We start from the raw sequence: 26,227 nt of genomic DNA on the forward strand, positions 1-26,227 counted from the left end.
GCCTTGATCACACCAACAGTGTTTTTGCGCAAAATGGTACACAGCATCATCTGGATATGTGTGCAACAAACGTTCAAAATTCACCTTCTACTACCATTTCTGTCAAACTGTCTACGCTAACAGATTGACGCATATGTTCGATAAATCCAACATTTGCACCACACCGAACGCACTGCAACTGCCTCTGCAACGCAATGCTGCACGGCAAACACAGCCTTTCGTTGGAAATGAATGTTATTCTGGTGTACCAAAATGAAATAATGCTGTCAGTGTGTTCGAGGCACAGAGAGCGCCGTGTCTAATGCTGTGTTCAGGACTTTGGAGAGCTGCATCTAGCTCATTTAGTCCTCAGAAACTAGACTCAAACGGCACCAAAATCCCTATTTGTCAGATTGTATCAAATGTAGAGTATGTACACCTAATTATATTGTTTCTATTATGCTTTCATTTCAATTGGCATACCATTTTAATACATTACCCACCATAGTCAAAGTGGACAATTACTCATGAGGGAAAGAGGTAAGAAACCGCTTGAAGATGCTAGGTGGCAGTGTTTATTTAACAAAGCGGGCGGTAATACGCATTCGTTGGTGTCTCAGACACTTTGTTTTTGTGGCGTTCAACATTCTCTTCTGCTACCATAACTTTATTATTATTATTTTTTAAATAATTTATTATATGAACCTGGTGCTTCTGTAACGGAATCCTTAGATTGCTTATCTTGTGCTTCAACATATAAAATATCAACCATTTTGAAATGTAAGCTATATACTATGTTAATATAGCCTTCATAATGTATTAATGTTTTACGACGCTTAACCATAGAGCCATTGCTTGACACAGCAGGCTACATGCAACCCCTCTTGCATGTTTGAAATCCTGTCTGTCTTCTAAACATGAAAGCCCAATAAATCACCTTTGCCTGTTAGGCGACAAGAGCTTGCACCATCCATCCATCCCTCTGCGTTCCCCTTCCTCCCCTTTCTCTCTCTCTCTCTCTCTCTCTCTCTCTCTCTCTCTCTCTCTCTCTCTCTCTCTCTCTCTCTCTCTCTCTCTCTCTCTCTCTCTCTCTCTCTCTCTCTCTCTCTCTCTCTCTCTCTCTCTCCCCTTTTCCACATATATTTTGCTGCTCCCATTCGCTCGCGCTCTGAGCAGCAACAACATTAAATAAGTGAAGACTTTAACAGACACTCAGGCAGCCGCAGCATCGTCCGCAGCGAGCGCACACACGCTGACACAAGTCGCGTGGGCTGTCTGGACGCCGACGCCATCTGTTCTCGCCCACGCTGGACACGCTGCAATCAAGACTGCTTTTAAGATGATCTATTTAGGAAATAAATTTTAACCAGAATTACCATATTCTCTTCGCCCTGAATAGACTACATATTGTAGTGCGTTGGCACGGATGCTCTATTAGGCTACTCTGCTGTCTCTTGGCTGGGGAAAATACTCAGGAGGTACATTTGTATCCATAACATTTGTCACCGAGAGAGGCTGACTGGTTGTCCTCTGTCATCTTGAAGTTGTCGTATTGAGCATCCTACAGACTGTGAATTGTGATGTACTTGTGTCATGGTCACCCTAGTTCCACAAGGTGAGGAGAGGGATTGAGTTGGAGAGATTTTTAACGCGGAGGGAGTTGTTGTGGATCACGGAGACCAGGAGGAGAGAGACAACCGTCGGCGCCAATAAGCGCCAATAACACCTTCTGCATCAGAACCGTCTCCGTTTCTTCCATATATGGTACACCACTAAAACTGGACCCTTGGATTAATTTTACAGAATACCTGTCAACGAGAATATATCTGTTTTAAATTCACTGTAATAGACTTCAATCAGGTCGAGGTGTCTCACTGCGGTTGAACCCCCTACCAAGGCTAAGGTTGTGGTTTTACCGTTTGGACCATTTTAATAATAATATTTCCCTTTCGGGTGGATTGTTTGACCATCTCGGACGACCCCAAATGTGCGATGTCTGAGCAGTGAGAGCTCGGTGGGATCTGCTTTGGTCGTCCTGCATAGTAGCATGGCCCCGTCCCGACGGCACTGCGGATGGGAGATGACGCCTCTATTGGTATGCCTGCTCCTGTCCATCTTGATGTTTCAGCCTGCGCTAGCCAAGGTCTGCAATGACTATACGAGGCACGGTCAGGACAACAGCTGGTTCTCGGGGGATAATGAAAAGTTGCCCATCATGGTGCTCATGCCGATGAACGAGTCGGCGCTGATGAGCAGCATTAGTCAGGGCATCGAGCCCGCAGTCCAACTGGCCATACAACATATAAAAGAATCACGGAATTACAAGTTTTCACTCATCACCAAAATCTACGACACCGAGGTAAACTCATTCACCCACTCTTCACCATGGCCTTTGTGTCCTATGTCATATATGTGCGTATGCTTTGGGTTGCTGGGGCATAAACGTTTCAGGACGCTTTCGTTGTTCGTGTGTGTATGTGTGTGTCAGGGAGGGGGGGGGTGTAGCCTACACTGCCCTGGAGGTAGCGCTCATACAGCGCGCGCCCATGTGGAAAGCGTAATTCTGTTATCATGTGCGCAGTGTTGGAAAATGTGTTTTAATTTTCGTAATTCCTGTAGATTTTTCGCTGTTGGATTAACACAAAAACATACAGTATTGGATGTTGTTTTTCATTTTTGTTCTCATTCAATTTTGATCATTTATTTTTGTCATAACTTCATAAACAATGGCCATTTCAGATTAATTTGCGGTGAGTTGGAATAGGTGCCGCGCACGTGCAACAAACTCGTGATCAAATTACAATTAATCCCCCCTATTTGACGCCTTCACACTGCCGTAAGCTTTTCCTGAGCTGAAGACGTGTCATTATGGCTGTGATGCAGAACGTAATTGCTGTCACAATTAGGCACAGGAACCTTTAAATATTGATTTATAGCTGTTGGTTGCAGTTGAATAATTGAACGAGATACCCCAAAATAGCTATGGCATTATGTAAAGCAATGCATTACTCAGAGTCCCCATCGTTATTTCAGTCACGATTCCCATTGTATTTCGTAACAGAGTAAAGGTTCGTTTTCCGTTAACCTGAATATGGCAGTAATTTGATGTGCAATCTCTTGTTGGCATACACACTTCAGGATATCAGCATCTGTGGGGTCAAGAATGGGAATGATGTGCATTGCATCCTTTCCACTGTTTCCACGCGCTAACGTTTAAGCATCTGTGGAACAAATCCCATTCAAGTCACGGAGCGGATATGCGTTTTTTTCGCGCAACATGTCCAAATCAAGTATTTAGAATTGACTGTGAAGCGCGACAAATGCAAATACAGGTCCCATCACTTGAGTAAAATTTGTGCCACAAATGCTAAAACGTTAGCATGTGGAAGCAGTGCCCGGGAAACTAAACCAAACGCATGGATTGCCGTCATACCCTGTTCATCATAGACTGCTTACAGGGTAAGGAACCCAAATATGTTTTTTATTTTATTTAAGTGAACTATCCCTTTAAGATCAGTTTACCAATCAATATGAATAGTGTGAAGGTTTTTAATTCTGCAGTTATGACCACCCCTTTGATGATTAGTCATTGGTCAGTCTCAGTAGCGTATATTATTACATTGTAAGGAGGCTTCCACCTATATTGCATGGAAATCACATCGAATGGTTAGAATAGAATAGATCGTTTTCTTAACCATCAACCATTTGAGTGTGCGGACATTACCGTTGGCCAATTGGTTTCAGTGATTGTGCCCCATCGTGGTGCTTGGCCATGGCATAGCAGCAATTGAGGAGGCGAGAGAGGTGATATCCAGGCTATTATATAAACATTACGTTACCATGTCAACGTGGAAGCAGGTTGAAAGTTAAGCGGCCCAAAACTGCAGCGCTCGCTCTAGCTAATTTAATTGACGTGATTAATGGTCTCCGGTATGTTAATCGAGGAAACACGTTTGCAAAACGATCGACGTGAATGATGCTGTTAGAGTTACCCAGATGTTAATGTAGACTTTGAAGAAGCTTCATTAACTGTTTCAAAATATTTGTGAGTCTGTATTCTACTGCAGCCAGCATTTGGGCATATATTGCAATATTTATTTACATATAAAGGTACTTATAAGACCTATGTCAATGATTAACACTAATCAGGTTGAAGTGTGTGGAAGAATGCTGTCACAGAACACCAAAATTAATGTTAGTCCCAAATGACACCCTATTCCCTAGTATTAGTCCCAAATGACACCCTATTCCCTAGTGTAGTGCATTACTTTTGACCAGGGCCCATAGGATGCATCTTAAACATGATGAGGCCATGACAGAGACAGAACTGGTGTGAGATCATTGCATGGTTTCTCATGTCTTGTTCTTGCTCTGGATATGTCCATAATTTATCCATTTGCATTGTGCTTTTACCATGAATTCCCAAATGTTTCAAACAGTCCTGATGTTTTAAAATGCTCAACTCATTGCAGTGGTTCAACAAGTGTAGTTCTTCATGTGACCACTGACCATGTTTGAGATATTTCTTTAGTCTAGGGGTGGGATTCATATGTGAAAAGGCACAGGTGTTTATGTGCTGCTGTGAAACAAGTTGAAACAACAGTATAATCCACTCTGACCATGGGATTAAATATACTGCCGCCATATTTACCCTGGGTGAAAGATGAGCTGTAAATTAGAGGCCAGTGGGTCAGCTGGACATCTGTGGATGGATGGATGGATGGATGAGTGTACTCCTATAATGGGCAAAGTGCCCATTGAGTTCTAATGATAAAGGTTTTGTGTTCAGAATATTCTAGTCAAGAATATATAATATACTGTACCTTTTCATATATTGTTCAGGAAATATGTCTAAGTAAGCATTAGTGTCACGGAGGAGTGATTAACTGGCTAATGGCTAACTGTATTTCCTTCCAGGGAAAAACGGTAAAAATCTCCAATAAAACCCAAAGGAAACATGTTTATTGGTGTTCTTATTAAGAGCTCTCGGCATGAAGGTTCCTGCCAAGGACAGCCATTTACAAGCAGTTGGAAGCCTTTTCCATAAATCCTGCCACCACATCATACTCAACAGGGGGAAAGAGATTACACCCATGGTCTACATAGTAATTATATATATTTTTGAATGAAAAAAATAGAAAATAGAAAAACAATTGAGCATCCTTTGAGTAATATCTGAGCTGTGTTATTGATGTTATTACTGTCAATTTTATTCATCACGGATGGACACCTGTTAGGACAGAGGACATAGTATTCTTCCAAGAACATGACTCTGCTGGCCTTGAGAGCGTTGAGACGCTAGCTTCAGGCATGGACGCTAGCTTCAGGCATGATTCTGGTTTGGTTTGACTCACCACTTTGTTGAGTGGCGAGGGGAAGGGTGTGTTATGGAATACCATATATTACGGGGTTTGTAATTATGTCATATTTTCTCTCCCTCTTTCTCTCTCTCTCTTACACAATGACACTTGCATGCATGTGCATCCATAAACTCTCTCTCTCTCTATCTGTCGCTCTGTCTCTCTCTCTATCTGTCGCTCTGTCTCTCTCTCTATCTGTCTCTCTGTCTCGCTCTCTATCTGTCTCTCTATCTGTCGCTCTGTCTCTCTATCTGCCGCTCTGTCTCTCTATCTGTCGCTCTGTCTCTCTCTCTATCTGTCTCTCTGTCTCGCTCTCTATCTGTTTCTCTATCTGTCGCTCTGTCTCTCTCTATCTGTCGCTCTGTCTCTCTCTCTATCTGTCTCTCTGTCTCGCTCTCTATCTGTCTCTCTATCTGTCGCTCTGTCTCTCTCTATCTGTCGCTCTGCCTCTCTCTATCTGTCGCTCTCTATCTGTCGCTCTGTCTCTCTCTATCTGTCGCTCTGTCTCTCTCTATCTGTCGCTCTGTCTCTCTGTCGCTCTGTCTCTCTATCTGTCGCTCTGTCTCTCTTTATCTGTCGCTCTGTCTGTCGCTCTGTCGCTATCTGTCTCTCTATCTGTCGCTCTGTCGCTCTGTCTCTCTCTATCTGTCGCTCTGTCTCTCTCTATCTGTCGCTCTGTCTCTCTCTATCTGTCGTTCTCTCTCTCTCTATCTGTCGCTCTGTCTCTCTCTATCTGTCGCTCTGTCTCTATCTGTCGTTCTGTCTCTCTCTATCTGTCGCTCTGTCTCTCTCTATCTGTCGCTCTGTCTCTGTCTATCTGTCGCTCTGTCTCTGTCTATCTGTCGCTCTGTCTCTCTCTATCTGTCGCTCTCTCTCTCTCTGTCGCTCTCTCCCTCTCTGTCGCTCTCTCCCTCTCTGTCGCTCTCTCGCTCTGTCGCTCTCTCCCTCTCTCGTCGCTCTCTCTCTGTCTGTCTCTCTCTCTCTCTGTCGCTCTCTCTCTCTCTCTCTCTCTATCTGTCGCTCTGTCTCTCTGTCGCTCTGTCTCTCTATCTGTCGCTCTGTCTCTCTATCTGTCGCTCTGTCTCTCTCTCTATCTGTCTCTCTGTCTCGCTCTCTATCTGTCTCTCTATCTGTCGCTCTGTCTCTCTCTATCTGTCTCTCTATCTGTCGCTCTGTCTCTCTCTATCTGTCGCTCTGTCTCTGTCTATCTGTCGCTCTGTCTCTGTCTATCTGTCGCTCTCTCTCTCTGTCGCTCTCTCTCTCTGTCGCTCTCTCTCTCTCTCTGTCGCTCTCTCTCTCTGTCGCTCTCTCTCTCTGTCGTCTCTCTCTCTGTCTGCTCTCTCTCTCTCTCTGTCTCTCTGTCTCTCTCTCTATCTGTCTCTCTATCTGTCGCTCTGTCTCTCTGTCTCTCTGTCTGTCTATCTGTCTCTGTCTCTCTATCTGTCGCTCTGTCTCTCTCTCTATCTGTCTCTCTGTCTCGCTCTCTATCTGTCTCTCTATCTGTCGCTCTGTCTCTCTCTATCTGTCTCTCTATCTGTCGCTCTGTCTCTCTCTATCTGTCGCTCTGTCTCTGTCTATCTGTCGCTCTGTCTCTGTCTATCTGTCGCTCTCTCTCTCTCTGTCGCTCTCTCCCTCTCTGTCGCTCTCTCTCCCTCTCTGTCGCTCTCTCCCTCTGTCGCTCTCTCCCTCTCTGTCGCTCTCTCCTCTCTGTCGCTCTCTCCCTCTCTGTCGCTCTCTCTCTCTGTCGCTCTCTCTCTCTGTCGCTCTGTCTCTCTGTCTCTGTCTCTCTATCTGTCGCTCTGTCTCTCTGTCTCTCTGTCTTGCTGTCTCTCTATCTGTCGCTCTGTCTCTCTCTATCTGTCGCTCTGTCTCTCTCTCTATCTGTCTCTCTGTCTCGCTCTCTATCTGTCTCTCTATCTGTCGCTCTGTCTCTCTCTATCTGTCGCTCTGTCTCTCTCTATCTGTCTCTCTGTCTCTCTCTATCTGTCTCTATCTGTCTCTCTATCTGTCGCTCTGTCTCTCTCTATCTGTCGCTCTGTCTCTCTCTCTATCTGTCTCTCTGTCTCTGCTCTCTATCTGTCTCTCTCTCTATCTGTCGCTCTGTCTCTCTCTATCTGTCGCTCTGTCTCTCTCTATCTGTCTCTCTATCTGTCTCTGTCTCTCTCTATCTGTCGCTCTGTCTCTCTCTTATCTGTCGCTCTATCTGTCTCTCTATCTGTCGCTCTGTCTCTCTCTATCTGTCGCTCTGTCTCTCTCTCTATCTGTCGCTCTGTCTCGTCTCTCTGTCTATCTGTCGCTCTGTCTCTCTCTGTCGCTCTGTCTGTCGCTCTGTCTCTCTCTATCTGTCGCTCTGTCGCTCTGTCTCTCTCTATCTGTCGCTCTGTCTCTCTCTATCTGTCGCTCTGTCTCTCTCTATCTGTCGCTCTGTCTCTCTCTATCTGTCGCTCTGTCTCTCTCTATCTGTCGCTCTGTCTCTCTCTATCTGTCGCTCTGTCTCTGTCTATCTGTCGCTCTGTCTCTGTCTATCTGTCGCTCTGTCTCTCTCTATCTGTCGCTCTGTCTCTCTCTATCTGTCGCTCTGTCTCTGTCTATCTGTCTCTGTCTCTGTCTATCTGTCTCCTCTGTCTCTGTCGCTCTGTCTCTCTCTCTGTCGCTCTCTCCCTCTGTCGCTCTCTCCCTCTCTGTCGCTCTCTCCCTCTGTCGCTCTCTCTCTCTCTGTCGCTCTCTCTCTCTCTCTATCTGTCGCTCTGTCTCTCTGTCGCTCTGTCTCTCTATCTGTCGCTCTGTCTCTCTATCTGTCGCTCTGTCTCTCTATCTGTCGCTCTGTCGCTCTGTCTCTCTCTCTCTCTCTATCTGTCGCTCTCTCTCTCTATCTGTCGCTCTCTCTCTCTCTCTCTCTCTCTCTCTCTCTCTCTCTCTCTCTCTCTCTCTCTCTCTCTCTCTCTCTCTCTCTCTCTCTCTCTCTCTCTCTCTCTCTCTCTCTCTCTCTCTCTCTCTCATTTCAATTTAAAGGCCTTATTGGCATGGGAAACATGTTAACTTTGAAAAAGCAAGTGAGGTAGATAATATACAAAAGTAAAATAAAAATGAACAGTTAACATTACACTCACAGAAGTTACAAAAGAATAAAGACAGTACAAATGTCGTATTATGTATATATACAGTGTTGTAATGATGTACACATGGTTGAGGTATAAAAGGGAAAATAAATCAACATAGATATGGGTTGTATTTACAATGGTGTTTGATCTTCACTTCACGCTTTTGTTGTGGCAACAGGTCACACATCTTGCTACTGTGATGGCACACTGTGGGATTTCACCCAGTAGGTATGAGAGTTTATCAAAATCGGCTTTGTTTTCAAATTCTTTGTGGATCTTTGTAATCTGAGGGAAATATGTGTCTCTAATATGGTCATACATTTGGCAGGAGGTTAGGAAGTGCAGTTCAGTTTTCACCTCATTTTGTGGAAAGTGTGCACATAGCCCATCTTCTCTTGAGAGCCATGTCTGCCTGCTGCGGCCTCTCTCAATAGCAAAACTATGCTCACTGAGTCTGTACATAGTCAAAGCTTTCCTTAAGTTTGGGTCAGTCACAGTGGTCAGGTATTCTGCCACGGTGTACTCTCTGTTTAGGGCCAAAGAGCATTCTAGTTAGCTTTTTTTTTGTTAATTCATTCCAATGTGTCAAGTAATTATCTTTCTGTTTTCTCATGATTTGTTTGGGTCTAATTGTGTTTCTATCCTGGGGCTCTGTGGGCTGTGTTTGTGTTTGAACAGAGCCCCAGGACCAGCTTGCTTAGGGGACTCTTCTCCAGGTTCATCTCTCTGTAGGTGATGGCTTTGTTATGGAAGGTTTGGGAATCACTTCCTTTTAGGTGGTTGTAGAATTTAACGGCTCTTTTCGGGATTTTGATAATTAGTGGGCATCGGCCTAATTCTGCTCTGCATGCATTATTTGGTGTTCTACGTTGTACATGGAGGATATTTTTGCAGAATTCTGCATGCAGAGTCTCAATTTGGTGTTTGTCCAATTTTGTGAATTCTTGGTTGGTGAGAGGACACCAGACCTCACAACCATAGGGCAATGGGTTCCATAACTGATTCTAGTATTTTTTCCAGATTCTAATTGGTATGTTGAATTTTATGTTCCTTTTGATGGAATAGAAGGCCCTTCTTGCTTTGTCTCGCAACTTTGTGGAAGTTACCTGTGGCGCTGATGTTTAGGCCAAGGTATGTATAGTTTTTTGTGTGCTCTAGGGCAACAGTGTCTAGATGGAAATTGTATTCGTGGTCCTGGCGACTGGACCTTTTTTGGAACACCATTATTTTGCTCTTACTGAGATTTACTGTCAGGGCCCAGGTCTGACAGAATCTGTGCAGAAGATCTAGGTGCTGCTGTAAGCCCTCCTTGGTTGGTGACAGAAGCACCAGATCATCAGCAAACAGTAGACATTTGACTTCTCACACACACACACACACACACACACACACACACACACACACACACACACACACACACACACACACACACACACACACACACACACACACACACACACACACACACACACACACACACACACACACACACACACACACACACACACACACACACACACACACACACACACGAACAGGTAGTATATAAAAACAATGCACACAGCAGACACGGTTGTACCATGTGGTGGGATTTAGCCCGGCAAATGTAAGTAATCAGTACTGGAGCAGAGTCTCTTTATCCCCTCTTAGGGATCCCCATACAAGCAGAGCTGCTCCCCCATGTGGGGCTGGATGCTGCTGGGGTTGAGGGCTGAAGCTGGGGCTGTGGTTGGGGCTGGGGCTGGGGCCAGGGCTTGAGATGGGGCACTGCACAGCAAGCAGTGGGGATCAGATGGCCATTGGATGGGGATGGAGGAGAAGTGTGGACTTGGGGATATTATCATGTCCAAACGCCTCTAACACCTATGAGGCCATTTGAGTATAGCTAACAGATGCAGGTCTCTGTTTTCTGCTAATGCATTGAGCTAATGCAAGTCTGGCCTGTGGTTGAACGTGTTAACTGGGAGAAGGAGAATGTTGTCAGTGGATTGGGGGATTTCGGGTCTGATCTACTCTGCAGTCGACAGCACCTCTGCGTGCTGAGCAGCCATCTTCTAGTAGGAACACAGAGGCTGGCTCCCAGATGGCACCCTATACCCTCTTTATTGCACTACTTTGGACTAGAGCCCATATGGGGCTCTGGTCAGAAGTAGTGCACTATATAAAGAATAGGGTGCCATTTGGAACAGAGATGTACTGTGGTCCAGACAGAGGTAGAGTTAGACACCATGGTTATGCTGCTAGTTCATTGTCACAGGGACTATAATTAGACCCTTGGGTAAAAAGCAGCGCAGGGAAACTCACTATAGGGACAGAGACAGGTAGAGCTGCTTATCTGCCGATGGAGTGTTTGCTGTTTTCACCATGGATAACTGAGTATGCATGTACATACGTAAATCTAGATGTATTCACCATAACATTAGCATGACTGACATGAGCATGACTCACCGTCTATGCACATGCATAGATACAAATGTAAAGCTACTGAGTGGAACATACCACTGGAAAAAGGAACATTGAGTGTCTATTAGGCTTTTCTGTTGCTATTCCAATGAGGGAATGCACAGGAGGTCTACATAGAAAAACCAGCACTGTAGATGCCATTGTAAAAACATGTTAGCCAGGATGCCTCTTAGGGAACCCACACAACATTGTTTTCTCCTGCAGTGTGAATAATCGGTATTGATGTGAAATCTATACCTTCTGGATTGGAAATGGGGGTGAATATGTGGTGACTTGCCGGGGGGTTGTATAACTCAGGGTTAGAGGCTAACGTCAGGAGATGATGAAACAGGAGTGAGACGTCAGATAGAGGAGACGCACGGAATCTAAATCCCTTCATTAGCCCCCCTCAGGAGGAACCAGGGGAGATGTGGAATGCATCCCAAATGGCACCCTATTCCCTACATAGGGTCACTACTTTAACCCATGTTTCTGCTCATAGGTAGTGCACTGTGTAGGGAATAGGGTCCTATTTGGGACAGAACCCGTGATTTATACATCTCAATCCTCTGCCTCTCACAGTGATTCTACCCCTTGTGTTGTAATTCATGAGGATGGATTCAAGGAAGGATGAAACGTTGCAGAATAATATTTAATCTTGAATGCCTGCGCAACAAGCCAGCTGTTGTGTGTAGTTGCTCTTGAAAAGCTTGACGTAGGTATAAGTAATCCTATATGTTCCGAATTGTAAGGCCTCATAGTCTGGGATAAAAAGCCACAGAAATAATCAAACTAGTGTATCAATGTACTAGAAGCACATTTTACCTGTGCTATTGTGCCTCTAGTATTTCTAGAATAGAGAAAATTAAAGAGATGCAGTTTTTTAAAGACTGGATACATTTTTACCACAAAGACACTTAGCTAGATTTGATCCTGCTCGTGTAAACCCGATATTCATGTAATTATTTTAGTAAGAGGACATTGCAGTCACGTGATACCATTGGCCTCATGAGGCTATTAAACCATAATGCATGGCCTATGTTTCAAATAATACACAGTACATATATAGACTGGCCCTGTGCTTCTGAGAGGAACAAATGCTGCAGCATGTCACATTTGTACACACTTTGCAGGAGCCCCCATGGTGCTACAGTATGTGGCCTTGATAGTTTCGACACATATATGCTTGGGGGTCTCTTTTCCCCTGAGAATATGAGGCATTTTGTCACGATAAGTTGTTTTTTCAATTTCAAGGATAGGCCTATTGGGTTTCAAGTCAAGTCAAATCAAATCAAACTGTATTTATATTACACATTTCTTACAGATTATGCATTTCAAAATAAAATAAGAAGAGGTCAGACAAAACCAACACGTTTTCTAAATTAGGAGACAAATAGTAAAACAGTAAAACAACAATAAAACAACAGTGGACATGAGACTAATGCATTAAATCAAATGTAATAAATGTATATAATGGGATAAAATAGATAGTAAAAGCTTCAGATTTTTCTCCGTGTATAGGACTGGACCCTCAAACCTCTCTGAGGTATTTAGGAATCTAGGGAAATGTCTCTGTCCCATTTTTCCCAACAGTCACACTTTCACATTTAGCTGAAATCAGCCTAAGAATTCTTAGTCTGACAAATTTTCCATGGTTTCAGAGTAAGAGTGATCTAGGATCAGGTCTTCCCTGGCCATGTAATCACGTTCATTAGGACCTAAAAAAGCTAATCTGACTCTGGATCGGCACTCTGGATACCCACTATTATATAGAATGGTGCAGTACTTGATTATTATTTATTAGTAGTGTATTAGTATTCTATTCCCAGTCTTTGTGTTGGGAAAACAATCCACATCAACCAATGGTCAATTAACAGGCTACACACAAAACACCATAATAGACATTGCATTGGCTAATACATTGCTATTTCCCCTGGTGGTTTTCCAAACGATGAGCAGTTGAAATGTTTGTCAGTAGTGTGTTTGTGTTTATGAAAGTGCAGCTTGTAATTACTGACCTTTTACTGAGGTTATGTCCCAAATGGTATCCTAATACCTATATAGTGCACTACTTTTAACCAGGGCCCATAGGCTCTGGTCAAAAGTAGTGCACTATAAAAGAAACAGGGTGCCATTTTGGACACGGCCTGTGTCATCATGCCAATGGCCTGGAGTCTCCAGCCAGTCCTAGTCACCATGTCAATTGATGCTTCCCTTCTCTTACTTACATAGCAGACCTGGGTTCAATACTATTTGAAATCTTTGGAGGTTCCATGAGAGTTTGCTTTAGCCTGCCTACAGTGCCATATTTTGGGGTTTGCACATTTCCAACTCATTTAATAGCTTCATTGCACCAGGCAACCTCAAGCAAGCACAGTATTTTAAGTGTTTTAAATTATATTAGTGTTTGAACCAAGGTCTGGTGTGTACCAGGTTCCAATGCTCCAATGATTCCTACCTAATGAATAGAGGAGGCAGAGGAAGTTATTATACATGGAGCTGGTGCCACTGACACCCCCTCTGGCAGGGCCTGTCGTCAGGGACAAGTGTGTGTGTGTGTGTTCCAGCCAGGCAGTTAGACTGTGGCTGTTGTTCAGTAAGTCCCTCAAATACAGCCACTAGCCTCCCTAGGAACAAAGGATCCTAGGGTAGCTTTGTACATACACAACTGACCTTTCCCCTCAATACTGACCCTCAGGGGCCTCCTTAGTGCCCTAAAGACAAAGCAGTCATCCTCCTGGCCCATCCCCTTCTCCAGTTCTTTGCTACATTTCATCCCTACTGCTGCACAGGGCCTCGCCAGGCTAACCAGCAGTACAGTGCTTAGTAGACCTACACCAGGCCTTTTCATCCAATACAGCATTCTTTACGACTTAGGGTTGTAAAATTCTGGTAACTTTTCCAAAATTCCCAGGTTTCCCAGAATCCTGATTGGAATTTTGGGAAGGTTACTGGAATTTTTCAACCCTAGTCCTGCTACAGTGCAATACACTACAACAAGGGATGTGTGAGGTCCAGTACTCTACAACAAGGATGTGTGAGGTCCAGTACACTACAACAAGGGATGTGTGAGGTCCAGTACACTACAACAAGGGATGTGTGAGGTCCAGTACACTACAACAAGGGATGTGTGAGGTCCAGTACACTACAACAAGGGATGTGTGAGGTCCAGTACACTACAACAAAGGATGTGTGAGGTCCAGTACACTACAACAAGGGATGTGTGAGGTCCAGTACACTACAACAAGGGATGTGTGAGGTCCAGTACACTACAACAAGGGATGTGTGAGGTCCAGTACACTACAACAAGGGATGTGTGAGGTCCAGTACTCCACAGCAAGTGATGTGTGTGACTACAGCATATATAATTACTCTAGCAATTCCTCCATATGGCACATTGTATCTGTTTTGTGAAGTTTTTTGTTGTCGTTGTTTTTGTGCGGGAGTAATTGAGAAAATTGGATTGTTAACAGTTAGCTAACGAGAGAGAGACTGTTTCCTGCTGTTATCAGTGTCCCTTTCCCCGGGCTGGGATGCCTTTTGTGCAGGTACATTTAAGGGCTAATCGTGTGGACTGGAGGACAGGCTGAATTTGACTTCAAACATTTTGTTTGCATCCCAACGTGCACTCTATCCCCTATATAGTGCACTGCTTCACTTGTGACCAAGTCACTGGGCAAAAGTAGTGCACTATATAGGGAATATATAGGGAAAAGAGGGCCATTTGGGTACAGTTTTTTTTTGTTGAAGTCAAAATGCTCTGTTGTTGCTCAGGAGGCGTTTTGGGCTTAACCGGAAGGTCAGCAGGCAAATGGCTGATAAACAGAGTGGTAGTGGAGTGTATACGCCATATCAATTAATAAGGCTGACGGAACAGATCTGAATGTTTAGCTCAAAAATGTGATAAACTATTATTTCTTCACATTTAAGCAATATGCACACAGTGGTAGGCCTATGTGTGAATGTTCCAAAATACAATTTGCAAAACACAAAATGTGGTAGGCCTATGTGTTTCTAATATGACTAGAATGTTCCAAAATACAATTTGCGGCAAAACATAATTCTAAAATGCGCACCACACATGAGAGCAGTTTCATGGACAGAGCTGTTAGAAATTTAGAAAGAGGGGAGATCTAAAGACGCAACAACTATCAAGGGTTGCTAAAATGACTAGGATTATCAACACACTAGGATTATCAACCACTAGCATGGGTTGCTAATATGACTAGGATTATCAACCACTAGCATGGGTTGCTAATATGACTAGGATCATCAACAACTAGCATGGGTTGCTAATATGACTAGGATTATCAACAACTAGCATGGGTTGCTAATATGACTAGGATTATCAACAACTAGCATGGGTTGCTAATATGACTAGGATTATCAACAACTAGCATGGGTTGCTAAAATGACTAGGATTATCAACACACTAGGATTATCAACCACTAGCATGGGTTGCTAATATGACTAGGATTATCAACCACTAGCATGGGTTGCTAATATGACTAGGATTATCAACAACTAGCATGGGTTGCTAATATGACTAGGATTATCAACAACTAGCATGGGTTGCTAATATGACTAGGATTATCAACAACTAGCATGGGTTGCTAATATGACTAGGATTATCAACAACTAGCATGGGTTGCTAATATGACTAGGATTATCAACAACTAGCATGGGTTCCTAATATGGCTAGGATTATCAACAACTAGCATGGGTTGCTAATATAACTAGGATTATCAACAACTAGCATGGGTTGCTAATATTACTAGTATTATCAACAACTAGCATGGGTTGCTAATATGACTAGGATTATCAACAACTAGCATGGGTTGCTAATATGACTAGGATTATCAACAACTAGCTAATATGACTAGGATTATCAACAACTAGCATGGGTTGCTAATATGACTAGGATTATCAACAACTGGCATGGGTTGCTAATATGACTAGGATTATCAACAACTGGCATGGGTTGCTAATATGACTAGGATTATCAACAACTGGCATGGGTTGCTAATATGACTAGGATTATCAACAACTGGCATGGGTTGCTAATATGACTAGGATTATCAACAACTGGCATGGGTTGCTAATATGACTAGGATTATCAACAACTAGCATGGGTTGCTAATATGACTAGGATTATCAACAACTAGCATGGGTTGCTAATATGACTAGGATTATCAACAACTAGCATGGGTTGCTAATATGACTAGGATTATCAACAACTAGCATGGGTTGCTAATATGACTAGGATTATCAACAACTAGCATGGGTTGCTAATTTGACTAGGATTATCAACAACTAGCATGGGTTGCTAATTTGACTAGGATCATGCCTTTGGCTGCTAGACAATGAAAGAAAGTTGATTTGAAAACCAGTAGAACAGGAGAGCACATATGAGGAAGTCTTTATAAAATAATTGCCTCCACGTTTCTATGGTGGAATTTTTCCTACAGACTACTTTAAAGCAAGGTAAGATGGCTCATGATATAAGGTAAAATGTCCAGGTTTCAAACAATTAAGGAACAGGAACAATATAACGATGCCAATGATAGACCTAACCGTCTTCTGGTAGGTAGATGGAAAGGCTTTCCCAACAACCTTCTCTATTAAATGTTTACTAGCTACAAAGTAGCCTATTGCATCAATCCAGTGGCAGTTTTGTGAACTCCACCTCCTGTGTGCTATAGAAGAACACTAACCAAACAACAGTGCTAGGTGGATGCACAGTTGACTTAATGGGTAACTACACAATAAAAATCTAAATTTCTTAGATTGTTCCCAGACCTTAAAAGTGGTCTCTTGGTGTGGTTTAAGCATTGTTGTGGACTTCACAACAAGATTCTGGAATCACAGGTCTGTGGGGCGACTGGGGCGACGCACAATTGGCCTAGCATCGTCCGGGTTAGGGAGGGCTTGGCCGGTAGGGATGTCCTTGTCTCATCGCGCACCAGGGACTCCGGTGGCGGGCCGGGCGCAGTGCGCGCTAACCAAGGTTGCCAGGTGCACAGTGTTTCCTCCAACACATTGGTACGGCTGGCTTCCGGGTTGGATGCGCGCTGTGCAGCTTGGTTGGGTTGTGTATCGGACGCATGACTTTCAACCTTCGTCTCTCCCGAGCCCGTACGGGAGTTGTAGCGATGAGACAAGATAGTAGCTACTAAAACAATTGGATCCCACGAAATTGGGGAGAAAAAGAGAACATTTAAAATTAAAATAAATAATAAAAATAAAAAATCACGTTGTTTTCCAATTAACAAAAAAGTGTGAGTTTGAGATTGAAAACCTGTGAATTTCTGACTCATTTGAGTCTAATTTATCTGTTTCAATAGTAAGCCTACTATTAGCCTACTATTAGCCTACTTGCACAGTACAGTTTGGATTGGCCTGACTGTGAAAAACCAATATGGGATTCACCATTTTAGGTCAGTGAGAGTGTATGTCACTGTTTCTCATATAATTTTTCACACAGTGCGCCTTTCCTTTGGTGGTCAGTATACACACTTCTCCAGGCTCCACTACACCACTGCTGTTAAAGAATGGAGGGGGAAAAAAATCAGGAAGTTGGGATATGATTGATCATATTGGCGGCCATTCACACTCATGTCAGTGTTGAATGCAGAGATGATCATGACACAGAAGAACCCCCCATAGATATCAGTGACTATCAGCTATTCTCACTTGGTGTTTCCTGCTGAAATCAAACACAATGGTATGAAGAGAGATCACAAACCATTCCGTCATATTGTCCCTGTGGCCATGCATTTATATTCTGTGTGAATGTCACACAGGTTTTTTGACCAACACCACTATCATGACACAAGGCGAGACCCAGATGCAGCCACAGGAGGCAGATGGTTGGAGTCTTACAATGTTTAACAATCCAAAAGGAGTAGGCAGGAGAATAGCTGTGGACAGGCAAAAGGTCAAAATCAGATCAGAGTCCAGGAGGTACAGAGTGGCAGAAAGGCTCATGGTCAAGGGAGGCAGAATGGTCAGGCAGGCGGGTCCAGAACAGGCAAGGGTCAAAACCGGGAGGCCTAGAAAAAAAGAGAATAACCAAGGCAGGAGTACAGGGAAAAATGCTGGTTGACTTGGAACATACGAACTGGCACAGAGAGACAGGAAACACAGGGATAAATACACTGGCCCAGCGAGACAGGAAACACAGGGATAAATACACTGGCACAGAGAGACCGGAAACTCAGGGATAAATACACTGGGGAAAACAAGCGACGCCTGGAGGGGGTGGAGACAATAACGAGGACAGGTGAATCTGATCAGGGTGTGACAATCACCCTCAACCCTACACAGTGCACTAAATGGGAAATAGGGTGCCACTTTGGATGCAGAAATATACTGTAGATCATGCAGAAAAACCTGACAGAGGAAGATCTTGTATTGAGTGTTAATTCTCCAGTGGTGACATTATAGTGATCTGATAATCCTTATCTGAACATTTAAAAGGCTGATATCTCCTGCAGCTGAGAGGAAATAGCCTGTCTTTAAAGCAGAATGGCATCTCTGAGTATCAAGATAACACTTCAAATGCTATAAATGTGTTTATCACACACAATGTAGGATTTTAATAACACAAAACATTTATGGTGGTATAATGTTTGGAACAGACTTGTTGTTTGTATTGTATTTTTGGTATGGGTGCGTTGCTGGTGGCATCTTTTGGCGAGCCTCTTCTGAAGCCATTCTCTGCATCCCAAATGGGCACACATAGGGCTTTGTTCTAAAGTAGAATCTTTTAAAAAAGAAGTGCTTTCTAGAACTCAAAAGGGTTATTTGGCTGTCCCTGTAGGAGAACCCCTGGAAAAACATTTTCGGTATCAGGTAGAACCTGTTTGGTTCCAGGTAGAACCCTTTTGAGTTACATGTAGAACCCTTTCTACAGAGGGTTCTACATGGAACCCAAAATAGTTCTATCTGGAACCAAAACAACACTCCAAAATGCTCAGGGTAAAAAGGATGCCTCGCTGTTGTCGTCCTGGGTCTGGCTTTTGCTTGTGTGTATCAAAAGCTTCTATTGATCGCTGCTCCATTTACACAGTCAATTAACACATTAAATGTTTACTCTGGTAAGCTGGTTTCAATGTAGAGGGACCACACAAATCTCTTTATCTCAGTTGTAGGCACGAATTAGAAAAGATACAACAGATTTCATCAATAGTACGTGCGGTAGGTAGTTTGCATGAGGGTGATGCTCATAGGATCACAACTTAGTCTACCTACTACCTCTTATTGTGTATGGAACTTCCTTCCAGGCGGATCACTGAAGATCTAGGGTGAAGTTGCCCCTAGATGCTGATCTTAGGTCAGTTTAGCATTTCCCCACTAATGTTTAAGGTTAGGATTGGGGAATGGGCAGCAGATCCTAGCTCTATACAGTATCTAAGGAAACGTTCACCCCGGAGCGACCTCTGAGACTGTATTTCTATGCTTATGACTACCTGGGAGCCCAGGGGATGTGCACGCCCTGCATGCAGTTGCACATGATGGGAATTATCTGGAATGTTCCACTGTCATGGGAGGGAATTCTAATGATGGTTTCATATGTGTTCTGGTCCTGCCCAGGCACCCACTGTGACTGATGTCTGACCTTTGACCCTTGACCGGCATCAAACACATGTCAATCAACACTGTTGGCCAGACAACGAAAGATTTATGATTATTTAATGTTGAATGGTTAATTTCCAATGTATACAAGGGGTGCTCTTGGCAGTAATTCCTCCTGGAACCATGTTGATTTCATGCCCCCCCCCTCCACCCTACACACACACACACACACACACACACACACACACACACACACACACACACACACACACACACACACACACACACACACACACACACACACACACACACACACACACACACACACACACACACACACACACACACACACACACCTCTCTCGACCAACACAGTCTCACCCTATTTTTCATCAAACTCCAATGGCCCTCCACAGCAATTAACCCTCCCCCTTTCTCCCTCCATACATCCCTACCCCTCCCCTGATTGGATGTAAAGGAAAGGATTATGAGGGAGGGGAGGGGTGGGGTGGGGTGTTGTCATTAGAGATTGGACAAATGCCATGTGAACGCTGCCGTCTTTCTCCCGGGTCGACCACAGAGTAATAAGCAGAAAGTCTGCCCTTGTTAGTCTTACTCTAATTACATTAATGCCTGTGTAATTCCTGGACAGAAAATTAGGAGACGCCCCTCCTCCTTGTGAGGGAGTTTGTGTGTGTGGTAAACTGAGGGCATCTATGTATGTAGCCTGTGGAGGACTGGTAGTATGTCTTGGTCTCTTTCTGCATGGATAAGTGTGTGTGTGTATCACGTGCCTCCCCAGGAGGAGGGTAAATGCGTCTGCATGCTTCCCATCCGAAACAGTTCCGAAGAGTTGGTGCATATATTATAATGACATTTTGTGACGTTTTTGTTAGTTTTCGACTTTGGTACGTTTTTTTTATTTTTTACTGTTCAGGCGCACTAAATGTTTTCTTGAGGCAAGCCGAACTTCGGGAGCCGAAGTCTACACCCCTTCGTCTGTGATTGGTCATCTGTAGGTATTCTTCAATAAAGTCAACAAAAGATTACTTGTTTTAATGCACATTTTTTTTCATTGATAAATATTGCACCAAACATTTTTGTTAGATTTAAAATTGCGCCACTAAGATCTCCTCGTCTAAAACGTAAAAAGGAATGACCATTTTTCTTAGTTCTCTTAGATTAATTCAGAGGTTGAGGGAGTTTATACTGGCCACGGCATCTCAAATTCGTCAAACCATACAATGATTTTCTTGTTTTTCAAGCTAAGGTCTTTTAAGGGTGTATGCAAGCACACTTGTTCAGTTCACCTAGCCGACTTCAACTAGCCGCCAGCCGAACTGAAGCATGCTGACGCCTTAACAGGGTTGTCTTGCCTGGTCTCTCTCGTTTTTGGATCTGACAAAACTTTACAAAAATATATTTGATTAAATGAAAACCAACACTTGGTGTCTGCATCATTTCCTTTACGGTTCTTATTCGGAATTGGATTGGAGTGATCTTAGATATAAAACCAAATAGCTTGCCAAATACAATGACAGAATAATCTCTCACAACATTAACTGTTGTTTTTGTGCTTCTTCTTGGTGCCATTTTGAATTTGATAGTTATCAAACAATGCGAGTGCTTTTCAGCCTGTGAGAGAGATATAGTTTAGTTTTCTACTGTATCTCTCTAACTGGCACTGCTGTTGTCCCATTGGGATTTTCTGACCAGGTGGCATGCAACTTTATGGCGGGTCACTCCCCGCTGTTTTATTCACTGATACAGAGTAGGAGTGCTGATTTAGGATCAGTTTTACATATTCCATTAGAATGAATCAGACTATTATTTTTTATTTTTTAATATATTCTTTAGGGGGTGGATCAACTTTAATATTACAAATAGATTGTGGCTTCTATCAATGTAATTGTCTGCATCAATTCCAATCCCCATATATTTTGTATGACTATATATGTTATTTAAAAAAGATTGGTTGCAAGAATGGTGTATAATCATTTAATTGAAAAACTGTATCAGTTCATAAACCATGTGCCATGGAATTGGTACATTGAAAATCTCTTCCCAACTATTTTGCATTCTGAATGGCATATCTGTAATTGTTTGGGTCCTTAAAACCTGTTTGGGATAGGGGGCAGCATTTTCACATTCGGATGAAAAGCGTGCCCAGAGTAAACTTCCTGCTACTCTGGCCCAGAAGCTAATATATGCATATTATTAGTAGTATCGGATAGAAAACACTCATTGCCCATCAAATATACAGTGTCTATGGGGTCATATTGCACTTCTAAGGCTAGAATGTCTTTAGAATGTTGTTTGAGGCTTCTACTGTGAAGGAGGGGGGAATGAGAGATGATTCAGGGGTCTGCCAGAGTGGCATGATGCGCGCACACGTGAGAGCGACCTGCGTTCCATTGCAATTCTAAAGACAAAGGAATTCTCTGGTTGGAACATTCTTGAAGATTTATGTTAAAAACATCCTAAAGATTGATTCTATACATCGTTTGACATGTTTCTACGAACTGTAATATAACTTTTGGAACTTTTCGTCTGAACCTTCGCATCGACTTGCCTGCGCCTCGTGAGTTTTGAATTTGTTTACCAAACGCGCTACAAAATGAGGTATTTGGACATAAATTATGGACTTTATCAAACGAAAAAAACATTTATTGTGGAACTGGGATTCCTGGGAGTGCATTCTGATGAAGATCATCAAATGTAAGTGAATATTTATAATGCTATTTCTGACTTTTACTGAGTCCACAACATGGCGGGAATCTGCATGGCTTGTTTTGTGTTTGAGCGCCGTACTCGGATTATTGCATGGTTTGCTTTTAAAAATCTGACACAGCGGTTGCATTAACCTCTTGAAACTAGGGGGCACTAATTTCATTTTTGGAAAAATAATGTTCCCAAAGTAAACAGGCTATTTTGTCAGGACAAGATGCTAGAATATGCATATAATTGACAGCTCATGATAGAAAACTCTATAAAGTTTCCAAAACTGTACAAATATTGTCTGTGAGTATAACAGAACTGATATTGAACTGATATTGCAGGCAAAAGCCTGAGAAAAATCCAATCAGGAAGTGACTCATGTTTTGAAAGCTCTGTGTCCCTATTGAGCAGTGAATGGGCTATCAACCAGATTCCTTTTTCTACGTATTGCCCAAGGTGTCTACAGCATTTTGACGTAGTTTCACGCCTTTATGTTGAAGAATGAGCGTAAACGACTACATTGCGTAAGTGGCCGGCTGAGTCCTCTCAGAGTAATCCTTGCGTAATAGACAGAGGTAGCTATTTTTCCTCCCGGTCTTACTGAAAATACAGCTGTTCCGGTTGATATATTATCAAATAGATATTTGAAAAACACCTTGAGGATTGATTATAAACAACGTTTGCCATGTTTCTGTCGATATTATGGAGCGTTGTCGTGACCGCAATTTCCGGTCGAATTCTCAGCCAAACGTGAAGAACTAACGGAGCTATTTTGGCTACAAAAATAATCTTTATGGAAAAAAGGATCATTTGCTATCTAACTGGGAGTCTCGTGAGTGAAAACATCCGAAGCTCATCAAAGGTAAACATTTTAATTTGATTGCTTTTCTGATTTTCGTGACCAGGTTGCCTGCTGCTAGCTAGGCACAATGCTATGCTAGGCTATCGATAAACTTACACAAATGCTTGTCTTGCTTTGGCTGTAAATCATAATTTCTGAGATGACAGGGTGATTAACAAAAGTCGTTTCAATATATTTCACTTGTGATTTCAAGAATATGAATATTTTCTAGAGGGATTTTTTGTCCGTTGCGTTATGCTAATTATTGTCAGTTGATGACAATTCTCCCGGATCCAGGAGGAGTAGATACAAGAGATTAAGGAGAAGTATATCTATAATTCTGTGCATAATAGTTATATTTTATCAAAGTTTATTATGAGAATTTCTGTAAATTGATGTGGCTCTCTGAATACTCGCCGGATGTTTTCGAGGCACAACGTTACTGACCATAAAGCGCCAATGTAAACTGAGATTTTTGGATGTAAATATGAACTTTATCGAACAAAACATATATGTATTGTGTAACATGAAGTCCTATGAGTGCCATCTGATGAAGATCATCAAAGGTTAGTGATTCATTTTATCTCTATTTCTGCTTTTTGTGACTCCTCTCTTTGGCTGGAAAATGGCTGTGTGTGTATTTTTGTGACTAGGATCTGACCTAACATAATCATATGGTGTGCTTTCGCTGTAAAGTCTTTTTGAAATCAGACACGATGGGTAGATTAACTCAAAGTTAATTAAGCTTTAATTTCACGTCCTGCCTTTTCAGCGGAATGTTGCCGAGGGGTTCCGCTAGCGGAAGAAGTTTAACCTCTCTGTGTTAAAACCAACTTATGCTCAGTGTACTATATTACGTTTTGGATAACAAAAAAATGCCAGTTTTACATTACCATGTAGTTTACCAATAAAATGTTCTGACGGTGAAGTGAACATACTTGGTATATCCCAAAAGAAAGAAACTATCTGACTACAATACAATATTGTAGAAAGTTAGCAATAATAGATAAGATCTTGCCACCATGGAAAGAAAAATACATGTCTATTTGTGGAAAAATGACCCTGATGAACTCTTTAATAATATCCCAGTTTACCTATTTGCTTATGGGCCTGCCTACACCTAATGAACAGATTTTTGAATTATATGAGCATTAGACCTCTCACTAAAGGCTTCAACAGTTATACTTAAGTCCGAACTGGTTCTCTAGCAGATTAGTAAGAATGGCTCACCACGGGTTCAAGAATGGCCCTTTCCCTTTATTCAGATTACAACCTCACAAATATACTAATTTATTTAAAAAACATAATAAAATAATATTTGTAAATGATATCATAAATAGGACTGGTGGAGTTATGTCACACATGCAGCTAACAGAAGTATATGGAAATGTCTGCTCTATCCAAAATTACAATGACTAATTGCAACATTACCACAAAAATAGAAGAGGCAAGTAGAATGGGGAGAAAGTAAGGAACTTGTCTGTCGGCCCTGCAATAAAGACCAAAATTGGTTAAAGAAAATTGTGATGATTAATAAAAGTATAACATTTTCATTTAAAACAATTATCTAGATCCTCTATGAGGCTATGGAGGGATCAAAATTGTGGATTTAAAATAAAACATGAATCTTCAGCTTATAATGACACCTTTGTTTTTAAGCCCTGTATTTCTAGCCCCTTGATATTATTGTTGGATCTGATTTCAATAGCTAACATTTTGATGGTCATAATAAATAGATATGCCGATAGTGGACAACCTTGTCTTACTCCTCTTGTCAGTTGAATACTTTCTGAGAAGTAGCCATTATTAAAAATGTTACACCTTGGGTTATTATACATAACTTTAACCTGTTAGTCCTACCCACACCGTATTCGGTAGCGTAATCATAGCCTCAAGCTCATTACCATAACGCAACGTTAGCGATTTCTAAAAATCGCAAATGAAATGAAATAAATATGCCTATCCTCAAGCTTATCCTTTTCTTAACAATCCTGTCGTCTCAGATTTTCAAAATATGCTTTAGAACCAGAGAAAATCAATAATTTGTGTAAGAGTGGTGATAGCTAGCTTAGCATTTAGCGTTAGCATTTAGCACGCAACATATTCACAAAAACCAGCAAAGGGATCAAATAAAATAATTTACCTTTGAAGAACTTCAGATGTTTCAATGAGGAGACTCTCAGTTACATAGCAGATGTCCAGTTTTTCCTGAAAGATGCTTGTGTAGGACACAACGTTCCGTTTTGTTACTATGCATTTGGCTACCGAAACTAACCGAAAATTCAGTCACCTACACGTCAAACTTTTTTCGAATTAACTCCATAATATCGACTGAAACATGGAAAACGTTGTTTGAATCCATCCTCAAGGTGTTTTGTCATATATCTCTTCATTGAAATGCCATTCCTGGAAGCCTGCATTGTTCTCAGATTCGGATGGAAAAATACTGGTTTTTGCAGCACCAATTTCCACACAGACACCGTGCGGGACCCCTGGTAAATGTAGTCTCTTATGGTCAATCTTCCAATGATATGCCTACAAATACGTCACAATGCTGCAGACACCTTGGGGAAACGATAGGAAGTGTCCGTTCATTCCTGTCTCATTCACAGCCATATAAGGCGATCATGGAAAACGTGCCATCAGAAATCCTGTTGATTTCCTGGTCGCTCAAACATCTTGGTTTTGCCTGTAGGTTTTGTTCTAAGGCACTCACAGTGAAAATCTTTGCAGTTCTGGAATCGTCAGAGTGTCTTCTTTCCAAAACTATCAATTCCAAGCATAGTCGAGCATCTTTTCGTGACAAAATATTGCGCTAAAAACGGGCACGTCTTTTTATCCAAAAATGAAATACTGCCCCTAGAGTCTTAACCGGTTAAACCATTTTATAAGAGATTCTCCAAAATTGAAATATTCCAGGCATTTATATATCAATTCCAATTGTACTTTATCAAAAGCCTTTTTCAAAGACCGCTATGAATACCAGGCCTGGTTTCCCAGAATTTTCATAGTATTATATTGTTTCCAGTACTTGCCTTTTTAAATATGTGCTATGCACTTTGCTAGAATTTTTGCATCACAACACGGAAGTGCAAGGCGCCTCCAATTTTTTTAATGGACTGGATCTTATATTTACCATCTGGGTCCTGTTTCAGTAACAGTGAAATCAGACTGGTATGCAGTTAAAGGCCATAATTGCATCAAGAAGTT

At 42.3% G+C, this 26,227-nt stretch overlaps 1 protein-coding gene across 1 annotated transcript in view; it reads left to right on the forward strand.

Annotated features, from left to right (window-relative positions):
* The first annotated feature begins 1,156 nt into the window (after window positions 1-1,156).
* Window positions 1,157-26,227, forward strand: part of gabbr2 (gamma-aminobutyric acid (GABA) B receptor, 2) — a 443,839-nt gene continuing 418,768 nt past the window's right edge. Inside the window, exon 1 of the mRNA XM_046361650.1 lies at window positions 1,157-2,338. Coding sequence (XP_046217606.1) covers window positions 2,027-2,338 — 312 coding nt within the window. The 5' untranslated portion in view covers window positions 1,157-2,026. The remainder of the gene's footprint in view (window positions 2,339-26,227) is intronic.

Source organism: Oncorhynchus gorbuscha, linkage group LG09 (genome assembly GCF_021184085.1).
Source record: "Oncorhynchus gorbuscha isolate QuinsamMale2020 ecotype Even-year linkage group LG09, OgorEven_v1.0, whole genome shotgun sequence".
Lineage (NCBI taxonomy): Eukaryota > Metazoa > Chordata > Actinopteri > Salmoniformes > Salmonidae > Oncorhynchus > Oncorhynchus gorbuscha.